The 18,471-nt window shown below is 34.8% G+C and overlaps 1 protein-coding gene across 1 annotated transcript in view; it reads left to right on the top strand.

Moving 5' to 3' along the window:
* LOC144965900 (uncharacterized) overlaps window positions 1-5,611 on the top strand; it is a gene marked incomplete in the record, with an annotated part of 63,636 nt that extends 58,025 nt beyond the window's left edge. Inside the window, 1 exon segment of the mRNA XM_078901727.1 lies at window positions 523-5,611. Coding sequence (XP_078757853.1) covers window positions 523-2,311 — 1,789 coding nt within the window.
* Window positions 5,612-18,471: the final 12,860 nt, after the last annotated feature.

The following is an 18,471-nucleotide window of genomic DNA, read 5'->3' as shown; positions in this document are numbered from 1 at the left end:
TCTTTCCACATTTTGGGATAGTTGGGTCAAAGTAATTATATGTTTTAAATCAAAGTAACTAATTTGGGAACAGGCACTGGGGTAAAATAACAATATGAAAAGGCGAATGTATAAAACAGTGCCAGACAAAGCAGAAAGAAAAATACAAGAAAACAAATCAGCCTCCTGAGACAGATAATCAAGTCTCAGATTCTTATGTTTTGTAGATAGGTATGCATATCCGTTTTTATGTTGGTATAAATTATCCATTTTTTTCTGAATTTGTTACATGGAGATGAAAGGATATTTGAAAATGATTATATTCAAGTATTATTATCATTGTCTGGGCAAGGTGGCTGAGTGGTTAAGGCATTGCACTGTGATCCAGGAGGTTATGGGGTTGAGTCCCTCTTCAGACACTTTCATTTGTTTCCTTGCACAAGACATCAGACTGTTGTTTGATGGATTATCTATATGGAATGCCTTGCAAAAAGAGGTAATTTTTTTTTTTAATCCTTATCATAAATGTCTTTTTATTTTCAGTAACAAGAGAGTTTGGGGTCTTAAGAGAAAGAAGTTCTTATCAAGTGAGGAGGAAAGTGAGGTTGGAGATTTACCACCACCCCCAATCATCGTTATGGACCCGGACAGCGCCATGCCAGAGAAGGGAATACTGAAAAAGAATTCATCCATTCGTCTGACAGCCCTCGATAACCAGAGTTCAAAGGACACAGGGTCAAGTGGATCAAATGCTGACCAGGACAGCGTTGGTCCTTACATGTATGAGGACGAAGAAGATGCGGAGGCAGAGGAAATCAGAAATATCTTCAGGGATAAATCCGAGGAGAATTTAGATAACCTGCAGGATTCGGCCAGTTTTGACTTCGTGATTCCACCCCCTCCCCAACCCCCTCCACCCCAGTGCCCTCTTCCAGACTATTACCCATCACCTGCTTTCCGAAGGGTTCGTCATTACGAGGTTATTGAACAGCCTCATGATTACGAAAATCCAATGTACTGTCAGTATCGGGAACCTGTTGAAGTTTTGCCTCAGCAGGCAACGCCCATGTGGCGGACAGCGCTTCCTCCTCAAACTTTATCTCCACCTCAGTCTCGTATAGTGAAGCTACGTAATCACAATGACTACATGCAGAAGGCCACCATAGATCTGTCTCCATCCCCAGATGAGATGCCCAGTCATCAACTTTCTCCTTCCACTACTTGTACATCGGAGGACGTCCGCAGCAGCGAGACAGAACCAGACCGTTGTCAACAAGTGTCTCATTCAGATCTCAGTCCAACTTCAATCAATAGCACGTCCACCCAACATACCAAAGGACCTCCCAGCTTTGGTAACCTCAGTCAGTATTTACTCAAACGAGCAGAGGCCAGCAGTAATGCATCGGAGCCGAAAAATAATGAAGATTATGTTTCTTTTAGAGGAAGTGAACCATATCAATCCCAAGTACAAAAGATGAATCCAGTTCATTATGATCCTTACGTCCAACATAATCCGAGTATCGGATATCTTCCAAAAATATCTCAGTCACCTCTTCTTAATCACGACGATTCTTCCTACATTTGTATGCCTCCTCCTATGAACCCCATAAACATTCGTAATTTACTCAGCTCCAAAGGCGATCCGCCAGCTTCTACGACATCAGGTAGAGAGAGCAGTAACACACCCCAAGGAAGCATCAACGGGGATAGCTGCTCCTTCTCCACGGGAACAGGAAACTCGAAGCATGGGTTCGATAAAAGTTCCGGCTACGGAAGTGAACAAGATCATGAACGATTCAGTTTAGAAGATACATCACGATCCGACTCACATTCACGATCTGACTCCTTATCCAGGTCACACTCTGCCTCTCCTCCCAGTTACAGCGCTGTCATTCGTACGGGACCAAACCGCATTCAGCTGGTCCCGTCTGGACACACAGCCCTGGAAGAAGGCCGTGAAATTGAAGGAATTCAGAAAGAATTGAACAAACTGTTAGAGAATTTGCCCCGAATTCACCCAGGCTCATATGAACGTTCGCCGCTGCAATCCGGCACTTCCCCTAGTACTCCTCTCACAGGTCAGTTTGCTGGAATTCGACCTTTGAAAGAGGAAACATTGGACGGAGGTGCTCCATGTATCGATAGAAGTCTTGAAGAAATCCCTGCTTATTTCACAGACAAGAGAAAAAAGAATAGTAATAAAGCAGGGACTAGTAAGGGAAAGAGACAGATAAGCTCAGCTATTCAGAACAACAAATCGAGTTCGAGTGCGAATAGTAATAGTAGTCTGGATGAGGTTCAGTCGTTAATGGAAGAGGAAATGGTGGCTTGATAACATTAATATTGTGGTTATATCTTAGGATGATGTAGAATTGTTTTCATTGTACATATGTCGTCGTCGTCGTCTCCCTTAGGATATATGAAACCCATCGCCTCAATCTGGCATTATGTCAGGATGACACAGATGATGAGAAAATTGAATTTTAACCAATAATGATCAAAGATTTGAAATTTTAGGGCTTTGGCTCTTTAAGAAAACCTGTGCATTAACTCACTCAACCCTAACACCGACTATATCCGTAGTTTATCAGGGCTACTTTTACCCCATGCCTATTTATTAAATTTTTCTGAGACAAATTATAGCCGTATTATCAAAGCTAATGTTTTTAGTTTTCGCATGTTAATGGTAGTTGAATAAAACTATCTATGTACATGCTCAATTTTGATACATTTTTTTTTTCCAATTTTAAAAAGTAGGAAAAATCTCTAGGATTGAGTGAGTTTAAGCCCATTGAAATAAATCAAATTTCACATTTTTATCCATATCAAAGTAATAAATTAGGGAACTGGCACTAGTGTAAGATAAACATCAGAACAAATGTTTAAGAAACAGTGCTATCAACATAATACCGTTTTGAGGCTTTGGGTCACATATTATTACAATTGGTCCCAACAACCTGCTGAACAAAATGCACATCATCTGTATGTCATCGCTAAATGTTCACCATAGTTTGACAGATATCAAGTAAGTTCTTCATAATGGTTAGTTATTACTTTACGGAACAGAAAATTATTAGTACAAACACAAAAGTGCACATGATTTTAAGCTTTGCCTCCTGATTCTTTCATACATTATTCATTTTATAAAAACTAAATTATCAGGATAGAGGGTCCAGTTTTAAAAGCACTCTTTAAAATATAAATTTTAACTGAATTAACGCACTTTATTTTTCTTCTTTTTGTTAATGTTGCAATATCAGCTTAAACTTTAAGGAGTAAGGAGCTGATCAGGTTGTCTGTCTTTAAAAGACTGAAAAAAATTGGACTGGATAGGGAAAGATGGAAATAGAACAATTTGAGTCATATATTTTTTTAAATTCTTAAAATTCCGATATTCCACTCCTAAATATAACATTTTTTTTTTTAATTGGTGCCGGTCTGCATATCCATATGCATTTAATAGATGCTATGTGCTTGATTAAGAAACTCACAACATTGTCATCCAGAAATATAACGGACCAACACACAAAACTGTTTGTAACCTTGAACGTTTATAGTGTCTGGTTAATACAGTTTAGTGGGGATTGCTTATACACATGGATGGCAAAAAAACAATAACAAAGACCTGAGTGATGTTAACCTCATTCTATCTATAAAACTAGCACAATGTTTGGCAGCCTTTTCATAAGTGTACTTTGTGGTCAGTAGGAATGTCATTATAATTTAAAACTGTCTTGTATTAAGAAAAATTATTTATTTATTGTTGAGTTATTGAGTTATGATCTGATCCTTCATCAATTTATTTTGATTGCTATTTTTTTTTTTTAAATGTAATTCAGTCCTCAAACTTGAGGTTTGTACTTAACAAAGAAAAAGAATTGAGCTTGCAAGAATCAGGAGGATGATTGAAGTTGAAAATTCCTAAATTGTATCCATATTTATAAATACTCATCATTTATTATATTGGGGAGGGTAAGGAGTTTATGCCTGCTCTTAATGCTTTAAAAGTTCAAATTCCTATACATGCAAATATTGCTGCTTGAAACCCGAAGAAATAAATAACAAAGAGTCAAATGGGATGGAAGCTTCAATGTAATTAATGAAGACAGATATCGTGGATTTTCCAGGTTTCCCCTTAGTCAGTAAAACATGAATGAAACACTGAACACGAATGAGAGATTAGAGAATGGCGTTGTTTAGTGATTCATTCAACATGTTTTGTTGACAAAGGGAAAACCCAAAAAACATTTACATTACCTGTATTCGTTGATTAAATTGAAGTCTCCATTCCTTCCATTTGACCATTGTTATAAATTCCTATTACATTTATATTCCCTTTTACTAGTTTGTATCCCATTGTTAAGATTTCTCCTTTTTACTGTTATATGATGTGCTTTAGTAATTTTGAAAGGGTAAGAAAACTTGTCTTCTACAACCAAATGCAATTATGAATACATTATTTTCTGGAGTATACAGTACATTTAAGTTGATTTATATTAATATGAAATAACATGGCTATATCATGTCCTTTAAATGCCTCTGATGTGAAGAATACAAAGAGCGGGTGGTTGGATGGGAGCATCACCCTTGAATCATATACCTATGATGTTCGCATGGGTGTATGATCCGATAGTGATGTCGTTTCTTCTTCTCTTTACTAGCCTATCCTGCTTCTTTGGTTTGTGATTGTATTTTTGACAGGGGATATTTTTTTTTCTGTAAATCTTCTGCCTGTTTGTTCTTGGTTATTTATAATTTAGCTTATGATATCTTTAGGTTATGATTTTGATTTACATTTGTACTATTTTTGTTAGATTGCTTGTTTTTTTGTTTCAGCGGTCTCTCATATAACCTCAATTGTGTTGGAAGAGACCTAAATCAACAAACAAACAAACAAGAATACAAAGTGATTTATCAATAATATCAATAAATCATTCAACCAACGAGTAAGAAAACATTACTGGTCATATTGAATTCTTATATAATACAACTCACGGTCGATCAAAGTTTTATTTTAAAAGAGATTAACCGAGACTTTATAATATTAGTCTCATTCATTTTTCACTACTCCATCACCAATGCATGGATACAAGACAAAGCAGATGTAAAATTGACAGGCAATATGACTTTTGATTGAATTCCAAGTAAGCTTTATCATCCATTTTGCAATTTAAGCTGAGTAAAGTCATTACATATTAAAATATGAAGACAGTATTTTACAGGGTGATTCAATAAAATCTAAAACTTTTCATATGTGGTATGTTGTGGTTTTTACAGGAGCTTAGAAAGTCTGAAGTGACATCCATTAATGTCAAGCTTTTATTTTTCAAATCTCACTCATTTATCTGGTCTTATCGTTGCTATGGCAATGTGTCATTCAATGTAATTTAATGGTGCCGCATAATAATAATGTGCGCAAGTGCTCAAAGAATGTTGTCGTTTTATTGAATCGCCCTATATTCAACCTGTTGTCATATTGTGACTTATATCCATGTCCATTTTTACTTATTGTGAAAGCAAACAGTGTGTCTTACAAGAAAGCTTTTGGAGAGCCATGGGTAGAGAAATCTCTCTCTCTCTCTCTCTCTCTCTCTCTCTCTCTCTCTCTCTCTCTCTCTCTCTCTCTCTCTCTCTCTCTCTCTCTCAATCTTTCTCCCTATCTATCTCTTCACAATCCTCTACCCCCCCTTCCCCCTTCCATCTAACCAAGAATGTGAACAGGTCAACTTAAATTCAAGGATTAAGTAGCAGTTTTATTGCCATGCCCATACCCTCAATATATGACGTCACAATCTAGTCCCTTTTCCCATGACACATTTAAACGTGAACCAGTTATCTCAAAACAGTATTATGTTGGGCTGAACCTGATTATTAAGGCGGCATTTGAGTAGCTGAATTTCAAAACGGATTAAGTCCCATTTTCATCATTCTTTAAGATTGACCTAAAGAGGAAAATACTTGTCTTGTGTGCCTCATATAGCAACACCCTGGGTATTTTGAAACTCCAAATTTTCTCTTGTGATTCTATACAGTTCAAAAGATTGCTTGAGATTGTTAACTCATTTTCTATCAGGATGTGACTTAGGACATTTTGAAAATCAGCTTCTGCTTTTATTCTTAAATTATAACTTTTGAGTCAAAATAAAAACCCTCTCTAAGGAGATTGACTTTGTTTCATAAAAACTGCAAATAATTTTTAAATAACTGTCATTATTCTGACCATCTTGGTTTTAAACCCAATTTTCTTCATTTCAATCTGAATCTGAATATTACTCAAAGTCAACTCAATTCTGAGCACTTGTGTTCGCGGGCTGAAAGCTGTTGATCGTAGCAGCCATTGTTGATTTTAAGGCTGAAGTATTTTTGATAATCTTCACTTGAAATGTCTCGAAGTCTGTTGTGTTCACACATCTCTCAGGAAGAGCGTTCCAGTTTTTGATAGTGCTGGGTGCAAATGAATACTTGAAGATGTTTGCAGATTGGTGTTTATCACGTTTGGCCCAACATAATACCAGATTGACATAATGGAACACAAATGTAATTGCAATGCTATTTGTTTCTAAAGGATGTGTTGTGCTACTTTGGTTGTTGTTTTCATATTTGATACCTAATTATTTTATTTTTTTTTAAAGATGTAAATAATGTGCAAAAATTTTTTGGACAAAAGATCTTACACTATGTTACTCATTATGATTTCACACATCTTTTAATTTATGATATTTTGATAGGCGTAAAGGCTTAATTTTAATTGTAAATATCTTCACACAAGAAAAAAATAACTTTTTATTCAAAAGTTTTATTTTTACATTGCATTTATAGGTTTATGAATTTAACATATCTATTAATTTATTATTTATATGTTGTGATTAAAAAAAAAAATAACATAAATAGAAAGCACCACGTTTGTTTAATTATTTTTATTCCAAAAATGTAGAAAATGCATATTTAAGCAGCTCTTCTTGATTTTTGAAAACTGATTAGTTTGGCAGATGCTCATATATATTTTTGAAAAGTTTATAGGTCTTTTACAAAAAAAAATTCATTTTTATATTATTTTTGCTCAGTCATTCAATTTATTATACAAAGGGTGTCTGACCCTAACTGTGCAAGTGCCCTATGCGTTAAATATTTTAAAAAACTTATGTTAAAGGCCAACCCCTACCCTTGTGACCTACAGAGACTAATCACACTCTCGTTATTCTGCGAGAATAGTGTTTACATCACTGTTTGTTTTGATTTGTTTTATCAAAATCACCTTTATCGCACTTACATGGTTAAAGTTGGTAGCCTTCAGCATAGTTCTCCCCCCCAAAAAATTTTCAATTTTATTTCATTATATGACCTGTGAAAAGAGACTTAAACACGTGATTTAAATAGATTGTATGTCTGTTTAGATTGGTACTTATTTGTCATTTTAACGATTGAGATTGCTTTCGTTATTCAGTCTACCAAACCGGTGGTTGATTGGTATATGGTTATGTTTATTTTAACCACAACTTTTTAAAAACTCACGATAAAGATGATTATTATTATTATTATTATTATTATTATTATTATTATTATTATTATTATTATTTAAATCATAAAAAATTAAAACATATCTATTGACAGCTGATTTTAATAGAAATAATTTTTTTTTGGGACGCTTTGAATATATTGATACACAAGTTTGATAATTGTATTGCCTTAAATATGTTTTATCATGAATATTTTAATGATTATTTATAATTTTAAAAGAATCAGGTTCTTAATATTAATGAATAAAATGGTATTAATTATACTGAAAAAAAGTTTTTAAATATGTGCGCCAAAACTGCTAGAGTGCAATGTACAAAAATGTATATAACAGCTTCAAAACAAAAACAGTTTAAACTAAGAATGTAAATATTAAAGTTTTGACTGTTTTTTGTGTATTTGGCTGAAGAAGGGTTTTGAGCCTGAAACAGACATGCCTACCATTATGAAAAATTCATAGAATTTCGAAATTTTGGCTCCAATGTCAGAACTTTATGAGAGCATCTCTGAGTCATTAAAACTTATTGAAAATGAAAGTTGATGCGAGACATAATTTTAAGCATTTTGAAGTGTTATTTAATCCTTGTGTAAGTAAGTTTTTGACCTCTAATGTTAACTAAACGACTACTATTTCTGTCTCCGAAGAACTACGAATTTTAACATTTTCAAATAGGTAGGTCTGCAGAAAAGTTCTGTGCGTTGTATTTTTATTCATTTCGTAAGCAGTTATGTTTATTTTTGTACATTACTTTTATGGGTGTATCAATTGTGTACGTTATATATCAATGTCTTCAGCCTTTTATCTGTGAAGATTTACTCAAAAAATCAAGCCAAAATCTTTTTGATTTTAAGATGGTTACAAGGTAGCATCCTATAAACAATTTTCCTTCTTCGGCATTTATGTTTTTTTCTTAAATGCCTTAAAAAATGCATTTCCATTAGCATAAATTTCAAAATGTTCCATCTGTTCTTCCAACTGGAATACATTCACTTTTCAATGTTTAAAGCCATAAATGGGTGTCAAAATAGTCAAGGATATGTTTCTTCCTTGCACCTATTTCATTTGACCTATCACCTCAAAACTATTTTATGTCGGGTTGGTTTATTTGTTTAAAATTGAATTTATAGTAAAATATATAATATTAGGTTCAGATTACTTGTTTTATTGTTGAGAGTTATCTCATTTTCTTAAAGGGCCGAAGAATTAAATTTAATACAGAAACCTCAAATTTAATGCAGAAAACTTAAATTCAATGCAGAAAAATTAGATTTAATGCAGAAAACTATAATGTAATGCATAAAACTTAGCTTTAATGCAGAAATATTAAATTTGATAATGCAGAAAACTTAAATTTAACACGGAAAACTTAAATCTAAATGCATCTGATCAATTTATCTTTATCTTTACTTTTCGACATATACCACACTAGGACATAATATGGACTTGAGGTGAATGGTTACATATTACAAAACGATTTTAAAGAACCAAAAACTTAAATAATCAAATTAGACTATAACATCAAAGAGTAAAAATGAATGAATCAAATTTCTGACTAATACTAAGGTCACATGCCCAGAATGGTCTACAGTGTGTGAAATTTTAACACACTGGATAGCCAAATGCACATAAATTGCACCATCATTTTTTGCTTTGATAAGTAATATATTTATTCTACAAAACCAATGCAATCTCATTTTCTGATTTAGATGCCTTTTTTGATATGCCATATACATTTACTTGAATGCTCATACACCATATCAGTTCAGTTTTTGAAGGTTTTAAAAATGAAACCATCTTGCCAATTATTGTAAATTGTGTGTATACTTCATTTTAGAAAATAGCAAATTTAGCATGTTAAGTACTAAAGGACTAAGTAGATAGTGCGAATTTGTGTATTCTAATCGTGTTGATTGGTGTTGGCACTGGTTTCCCATGAAAATGGAAGTATGTAAATTGTCTGTATAGTGAGTACACATTGCAAATGGAATTGTATACGTTGTGATGTGTTGAGAGGTGTTAGCACCGATTTTCCCTGCTAATGGAAGTGTAAAGCTTGACTGTGTACTAAGGTGTTAGCACAGAATTTCCTTGCTAATGGAAGTGTATAGATTGTTAGGAGTGTGGTGTAAGGAATTGGTGTACTGTTCTCTTTTTACTTATGTATTACTACGAATCATTAATTTTATTAATTTTTTCATGACTTACTTTCATTTTCATGTCGCCAACTGTCGTAATAATCTTTCATTTCCACTGTGTAAATAACAATCTGTTGTCTCTCATTTCCTATATGTTACAGTGAATGACATAATCAGTCGGTTGGTAAAAAGGTTTAAAATGAGATATTGCCAAGTTTAGATAGAAGCTCAATTTTTATCAAAAATGAGTTCTTGTCATAAATGATTAAATCAACCCTTTTTTGTACATTTTCGGGAAATATCAAAGCTTAATTTCACTCCTAAAAGTTTTTACAGCTAGTCAACTTGAAAAGTATGAATTTTGACAAAAGTTGCTTGATACCTTTCCCATACATCTGACCATAACTTCATGAAAAATCACTCGATTTACTTCAAATAAAGATTAAAATGCTCTGGGGAACATATTCTTTCAGAATATAAAAAATGCAAATCCAAAATTTTCACCTTCCGACTGATTATGTCATAGACTGACACATATGTTTATTCTTTTCTTTATGTATCACATATTTTTCCTTCCATATAATACACATTTACAATGTACTTTATTTCACGGTCTGGTAAATTGTGTATTTTAAAGGCTTGTTAGATTTTGTTGACTTTTTTTTTTCCTGAGGGATAACAAAAAATGGCTTCTCACCGGTAAACAGCAGCTAATGATACTGGTATGATAGCAATACCAAAAGTCTTGCCTTATATCTTTTGCTTTAATTGTCATTCATTGTTTACTTATGATCTGCTTCTCTTCCCTACTACGCCATTGAGTTTGTGTTTGGTGCTAATGTGCTATTTTATTCTCCCTACTTATTGATCCTTTGAACTCCAAGTAGAGAGAGCTTTATTTCTTTTCACACAACCAATCCGACTGTTTAAAAAATAAAAACCTCTGCAAATCCACTTTACCGAAATATTTATCCTGTCTAAGAATTGATTTGATAAATGAATTTTAGACAAGGACAGATGGTTTTCAATTTATTTTATGGTTCTTTGTTTATTTGTTTGGATTTTGATTTTTTGAGTCATATTTTCTCCTTCATAACTTTGAATACACGGCAACATATCTCTGTGAATGTTATTTTAAGCAGCTAGCTATTACTATTGTGTTTGACAGTTTAATGATTGAATGATACTCATCAGGACCAATGTTTTCTATTATTACTACTACTATTATTCTTATTATTATTATTATTATTATTATTATTATTATTATTATTATTATTATTATTATTATTATTATTATTATTATTATTATTATTATTATTAACCAAAGACTGGTATTTGCCTACGATAATTCAATGATTTTCGTCCATATCACCAAATTGGTTCATCATCACATTTTGTTCAAATTTTATCATTTATTCATCCATCCCAGTTCAATTAAAATTTCACCTCACTGCTTCGTAACATGTTATATGGACAGTTTTTAAGGATCAGTGGGCTATCCCATCATAAGCTCCTCATGTTTACTTTCTCTCATCTTTTCTTTTTTTTAAGTAGGTTCAAGTCAAGTTCCATTCAGCACACTGTGTCAGTGTTTCATTGTAATCTTTAATAAATGAATGAATTTTAGATAAAATAAGTGTAATTAGTTTTTAAAATGTAAAAGATTGTTAATTATTTTGCAAGACTTGTGGTTAGGACTTCTTTTCCCGATAAACATTAACCCAGCTTTATTTTCAGTTATTGACTTATTTTTCTTCTTCTTCCTTATAAGTCTGTAACTTCAATTTTGAAGATTCCACAAACCACAGTGTTTTTCTTTCATTGGAGATGTGAGAGTATTCCAGTGTCTCAATGTCGATGGTATTGACGAGTACAAGTGAGCATCTACTTACTCTTTAGTAGGGAATCATAAACTTGGATTTAAGTTTTGATATTCAATTAACAGTTGAAAGCTGCAATTAGCATAGGATAGAATGACTGGGGTTCGAGTTCTCATTCATAGTTGTGAGATATGTATGCAAATTTAATTCCGACATAAAGCAATATACTTTGAAGGCCTTTTTTATTGCATTTTTTTTTCTACGAATCTGTACTTTAGTATTTTCTTATTCATTTTCTTTTTGCCTTTTTATAATTTATAAATCAAACAACTACTTTGAAGTTGATATGAAAATGTATGTGTACTTAACTGCTATAACATCATTACGAGTAGTACCATTTATGTCGAACATTTATATTGATTTAAAATGTCTTCCCTAAGGATGGCAGGTTTTGATTAAAAGGCCTTTGTGTAAAATCGAATAGTTTCATGTTTGCGAGTAGTCAATCAGTACTGAGTGGGAAGTAAATGAATGCTGCGTGAGTACATGAAGGTTTACATCACTTGTGGCCACAAAGAGATGAATGGGGGGAGGTGTTGGGTGTTGACGTTTTTTGCCCTGTTTTGTCCCCTTTTAAAGGAGTCAGATTTACTTTATTATTCTCTCTATCAGAGGAAGAGAAAGGTACAGGAAATGTAGTCTATACATTCAGGCGAAGAATGATAATGTATTGACATGTGGCAATGTTTAAGCCTAAATCTTTGTAAGGAGACGGTACATTCATTATCTCTGGAAAACTTTTTACACAGCATTATTTTTCTTCCTGATTCGCATTTCTTGAAAATGAACTCCTCACCTCGTATCTTATTCTTGTTTGTGTTATATTTTGAAATCTACACATAGTAGTCTTACACTGACAAATGCCCTGGATATTGCATGTTTTAATGGCTTTTTTATGTCACGTCCATTCACTTATCACTTGGACTTAAGTCACAATGCAAAAGGATATGATTTTGATTAGTTCCAGTGGGCCATCATCATTCTTAGGTGCTGTTGATGTGGGTAAAACGCCCACGTTTAATACTGCGACTTACACAGAATCGTCAATTCGTTTATAGAGTTAGGTCACTCTGTGTGTGCTCATTCTGTTTTTAAAAAATACATTAAGGATTTATACAGAGCTGCCAATACTTCTCTTCCTCTGGGATTAATCCTTTTTTAGGTGATAAATTAATATAAATAAAAAGACAGATCTAGGAGTTTATAGCATGTTTTAATATGATTTTATAACGAAATGCGTTCTTCGTGTCTCGTAGTAATGATCAAGACTGATATGGGAATCATTTTAGCGTCAATATCCCTATTTTTGAAATGTAAAATGTGGGGGAAAAAATTACCCTTTTTTAAAATCATAGATTCTGATTTCAAACTCATGTGTTTGGTTTTGAGGTTTGTTTTTACTATGTGTTGGCAACTCTGTATATACATCCTGACTTGAAATACATGTCATATATCATCGGCGTGAGCGTACTGTTGTTGTATTGTTATTATTATAATGATAATGATTTATGACAAGTTGATGTATTATTTATTGTGTTTATTATTTGAATTAAATGGAAGGGTTTATATTGGTGTATTTGTGTTGCATTGTGAATTCAAAGGGTTTTTGAAATAAATTTGTCATGAATAAAGTTTTATACAAAATAGAAAGGTGTAATTTTTGTCTCACTTTTTCTCGTGTGCTTTTAATTGTAATTCTAGAATTTTTCGTCCGCAGGGAGGTACTTGCTGTGTCTTCTATCCCCCTGTATTTGCTTTCCAATAGTTTCTGTCTTTGTATTGGAATGAGATTACTAAGTTTTGTCTAGACCCTGGCCAGAGTCCTTGCCTGGGAGGGAAACAGTCAAATGCATAGTTATTATTTTGGGAGATGATATTTTTTTCCTTGTAAATCATCTCTCTGTTATGCATTGCTATATTTGTTATTTTGAATGTATAATGTAAGTATTTGAGTGTATTCCTCTTAGTGAGGACTTGTGCTGGTGTCTGGGTGAGTACATTAATGTTGTGCTCTTGGAATCTACATCTGTTGCCTATTTGAACCAATTCCCATTTGTCTTACTTCTTCCTCAAGTCCTTTTAATTTTAATTCTAGAAGCGTTTTACAATCCAATTTTATTCCTTTTTACTGGCGCTGATATGACCTGAATGTGTTGCAAGGGCAGTAAACCCCTTAAAAAAACAAACATAGCCAACAGCAATACTAAACATACAGGACGGGTCATGACGCCTTTGTCTTTTTTGGAAAAAGTAAACGCCTCTGGTGAATTAGATAAACTTTCCTGTTTCATATAACTGCAGAGTTCTTTTATGCTGAGGCAACATTACGTACTCTACAACTGCATGTACTGAGATAGAATAGTTTTCTGGGTGGGGTCTTCTGACCTCCCATGGTGGGCCGAGATGTCACTTGTTGTGTCTTCTATCCCCTTTTTCTATTTTCCCTTTCCATCTCTCTCTCTCTCTCTCTCTCTCTCTCTCTCTCTCTCTCTCTCTCTCTCTCTCTCTCTCTCTCTCTCTCTCTCTCTCTCTCAATGGGTGGGGTTCCGACCTCCCATAGTGGGCAGGGAGGTACTTACTGTGTCTTCTATCCCCCTGTACCTGCTTTTCAATTGTTTCCCGTCATTGTCTTGGAATGAGATTACTTGGTTTTGTCCTGATCCTTGCCGGAGTTCCTTAGCTGGGAGGGATATAGTCGAAGTTATAGTTTTGGGAGATGATATTTTTTTCCTTGTAAATCATCTCTCTGTTATGCATTGTATTATGTTTAGTTTACATATTATATTATAGGATTGGTAAACATTTGAGTGTGACCTTCATTTTGGTGTACCTCAAGGATCCGTTTTAGGTCCAGTCCTTTTTGTACTTTACACTTCCCCTGTTGTGAGAATCTTAGAGCAACATTCTCTCGCTTACCATATGTACGCCGACGATACCCAGATATATAGCATGTGTTTGCAATCCGATATAGTTTCAAAGATAACTGTTTACGAACAATGCATCAACCATGTGATGAGATGGATGTCTGCAAATAGATTAAAATTAAATGGCGACAAGACTGAAGCCTTATTCATTGCTAGTTCAAATAATAAGACGATCCATTTACACTGGCACTGACAATCAACGATAATGATAAAATACAACTCACAACATCAGCAAAAAAATCTCGGCATCACCCTGGAGAGTGATCTGTCTATGAACAAACATATTAACAATGTGAGAACAAGTGCTATCTGTATTCTAAGAAATATCAGAACAATCAGACCATTTATTAATAGGGAAACTTGCAACAAATTGGTAACATCTTTGATATTCCCGAAAATGGACTACTGCAATGCACTGTTTGTTGGTCTAACAAAGGACAAAATAAACAAACTCCAGAAAATACAGAACATGGCAGCCCGCGTTGTACTACAGAAAGACAGAAAAACTGCAGCTCCCGAATTACTACAGCAGCTGCATTGGCTGCCAGTGGACCAGCGGATTAAATATAAATCTTCAACTATCGTTTTCAAATGCCTGGAGGGCTCGTCACCAGCATATCTCTCAAACCTCGTTGAACGGTATAACCCACAGCGATCGCTTCGATCAACGAACGACCTCAAATTGAAAACACCCCGCTGTCGAGTGAAGGCTGGTGAACGCGCCTTTCAGCATTCTGGTCCAAGGTTGTGGAATTTACTACCACTAGAGATACGTTCTTCGTCTTCACTAGAGGAATTCAAGCGTCGATTGAAGACATTCTTATTCCGACAGGCTTTCTTTTGATTATGTGTATAATTAGCGTTGTTCGTGTACTGTGTTAGGGCTTCATTATTAAGTTAATCTTTGTTATGCGCCCAGAGCCCTCCTGATGAAGGGATGTTTGGCGCACTATAAATCTATACCATTATTATTATTATTATTATTCCTCTTAGTTGGGACCTGTGCTTGTGTCTGGATGAGACTTTTAGGTGATCTCAAACTAAGTGCTTTGACAGTGTGCTCTTGGAATCTACGCCTGTTCCCTATTTGAACCAATTCCCCTTGTCTTACCTTTTCTTTTGTGCTTTAATTGTAATTCTAGAACTTTTTACTATCCCATTTTCTTCCTTTTTACTGGCGCTGATATGACCCTTATGTGTTGCAAGCGCCGTAAAACCCTTAAAAACAAACAAACAAAACATCTCTCTTTCTCTCTCTCTCTCTCTCTCTCTCTCTCTCTCTCTCTCTCTCTCTCTCTCTCTCTCTCTCTCTCTCTCTTTCTTTCTCTCTCTCTGTGTGTGTGTGTGTGTGTGTGTGTGTGTGTTCTAGATTGGGATTGCTCGAATTTTCTCATTGTCCTGATGGGGATCTTTAGCTGGGAGGGAGACAGTCATCATCAATTGATTGTACCCTTCATAGTGAGATCTTTGCTAATGCCTGAATGGGACTTTTAGGTAATGTCAAAAGGCACATTCGCAAGCAAGTTCCAGGTTTGAAAGTATTTGCCAAGACGTGGATCATTTTAATCTATCGATATTTGAAGGATGAGTATTCTGGCCATAATTCTAAATACGTGTTTAGTTTAGTTTTCACAATACGGATGTAGCTAGATTCGTGTATTCACAATCTGAGGAATTTGGTATCAAGAAGAGAGGCTTAGCAGATCATATCATATATTTTGATTGGATGTCACAATATTAATATTCCGTGACCCATATAAAAATCGCATCGCGGCACTATTTTTGCGTACTATAGAGCAGTAAAGTTAGGTGCCCCAAACGTAAACAAAGGTCGAGAAGCACGTGGCAAACCACATGTTCCTGTCTTGACAGCTCACGTTCCAATGTAAATAATAGAAAAAAAATAACCTTTAAAATTTGGCTGTTAGGTGGCAAAAGAAACACATATTCATAAATACTCGATCATGCATCAAATAATGTCTAGATATGGATATTTTATGGAACAAAAGGTAAAATTTTCTAAAATTTATCAAAAGTTACAGTCTATCTATTTTTAGACCAGAGCAAATTATTGCGCTGGTGTGAACAAAACGAGAATTATTCGGAGCCTGATTTTCATAATAATTTAGCCTTATATTATTATTTCTGCAACTGTTAGATTTTATGTAAACATATTTTCAATACTGAAAGTGTATTGCCTACAACTCAAACTACAAAATTGGGAGACCTATATTGTGCGTAAATTATTCCGGTCCCTAACGGAAATCACTAGCAACTTGTTATTGTTTACGTTTGGGGCACCTAACTTTACTGCTCTATAAGAATGATAATGTGAGAGGTACATGATACGTGATGCGTGATACGTATGATATGCTAATCCTGCCTTCACTTTTACCACATTATGCGGTTGCCCAGTATTACTCTGCGGGACAACGTAGTGCCAAGACCTACGTTCGTTCTCAGTCCTCAGGATGGTCTGGGCCTGACCCCAAGTAGATACCGATTGCTTCATCTGAAGGGTTGCTGCGTTTTTGTATTGTTCAATATGTAACCCACCTCATCGGTAAAGTATTATATTGGAGTTAACTGGAGTCCCAAAATCGAATTTCAAGTCAAATTGATTCCCGGGTTATTCCAGGCTTCCATTAGAATACACTCTAATGACAAATTTCCCCCTTAGGATGAATAAAAAAATAGTATTCCTTCAGAGCCATGAGGCACATGGAGCCGGAGTTATCCTGGTTTCTATAGTGTGAAACGGACAATAGCAAGTGCTTGCTATCCTTTGGATAGGACGCTAATCTATCGCAAAGTACTTTCCGGTAAATCTAACAGACCCAGCTACCCAATCTTTGCTGGGCGGACGGGAGGGGGGGGGGGGGGGAATCAGAAAAAAAATTCGACTGCACCCGGAATCGATCTCGGTCCCTTTCCTTGTGGAGCGAGTATCGAGTATTCCACCAACTGAGTTATCGGGACCCCCTAGGATGAATAAAGCGATTCTAAAAAATAATTTGTGACAAATTAAACCGCCTTCAAATCGTATTATGACGAAGTAATGGAGATGATAAAAATTGAATTTACACTCACAAGCACGAGACTTAGGTAAAGTTTTTTAAAAATCTTTTACTGAGAAAAACTAATACCTGTAGCTTCAGAAAGGGGCAATACTAAAATTTCACACTTTTCAAACTTTGAAATCATTAAAGTGTCACACTAGGGAACATGCGCTGGTGCAAGACAAAGATCTGAAAAAGTGTGTATGAAACAGTGCCAGGCAAAGCAAGAAAGAAAAAAAAATATCCCAAAGAACAGGCCTTCCTCGACTGGGAATCAAACCTCAGACCTCCTGATTACCGTCAGATCAAACTTTAAAAGTTTTTGACATCTGGTTGACTCCGACATAAAACCGTTTTGAGACAATTTGATTCAATAGTCTGATGTCACGTCCCCCAGCAACGGCGGCCATCGTGGTTCTAAACAAAGAAAATCGGTACTTTTTATTCTTCATGCTGGTTAGAACTTTTCAATGATGTCTTGGGATCAGAATGTGTAAAAGTCAAAACATGATCAGATTTATAATGTTTTTTTTCCTCTGGATACGCTTTTATGCTCGTCGGAGAAATATTTCATAAGGTCGTCCGCCATTGTTCCCATAGTTTAGAGCCAGTTACTAAGTTACCATGCGTCATTACGAGGGACGTGACGTCATGACTGTTGAAACGTATTGGTATAGACCTGCCCACAGCTATGAAAATTTCGTAATATAACGAATTTAGGTTCTAATCGAAGAACTAAATAAAGATCTTTAGTTCAATAAAGCCCCTTGAAAACGATGTTCTGGTACCAGAGCTAGTAATATAAAGGGGGTTAAAGCATGATTTAACTGTGGACACGACGTGGGTCATTTAAAAAAAGGAGTTATAATGTGTACTGCTTTTTTTTACCCCTGAAAACGACGGATTTTTTTCCAATTTCAAGTGGGCAGGTCTGTAGGTGACATTTAAAATCAAACAAATCAAAAAAAATGGAATCAA

The sequence above is a fragment of the Berghia stephanieae genome, chromosome 2 (assembly GCF_034508935.2).
Source record: "Berghia stephanieae isolate SIO BIC M18660-M18661 chromosome 2, UCSD_Bste_1.3, whole genome shotgun sequence".
NCBI lineage: Eukaryota > Metazoa > Mollusca > Gastropoda > Nudibranchia > Aeolidiidae > Berghia > Berghia stephanieae.
Note: the sequence above shows the minus strand (reverse complement) of the source record. Positions and strands in the feature narration are given on the sequence as shown.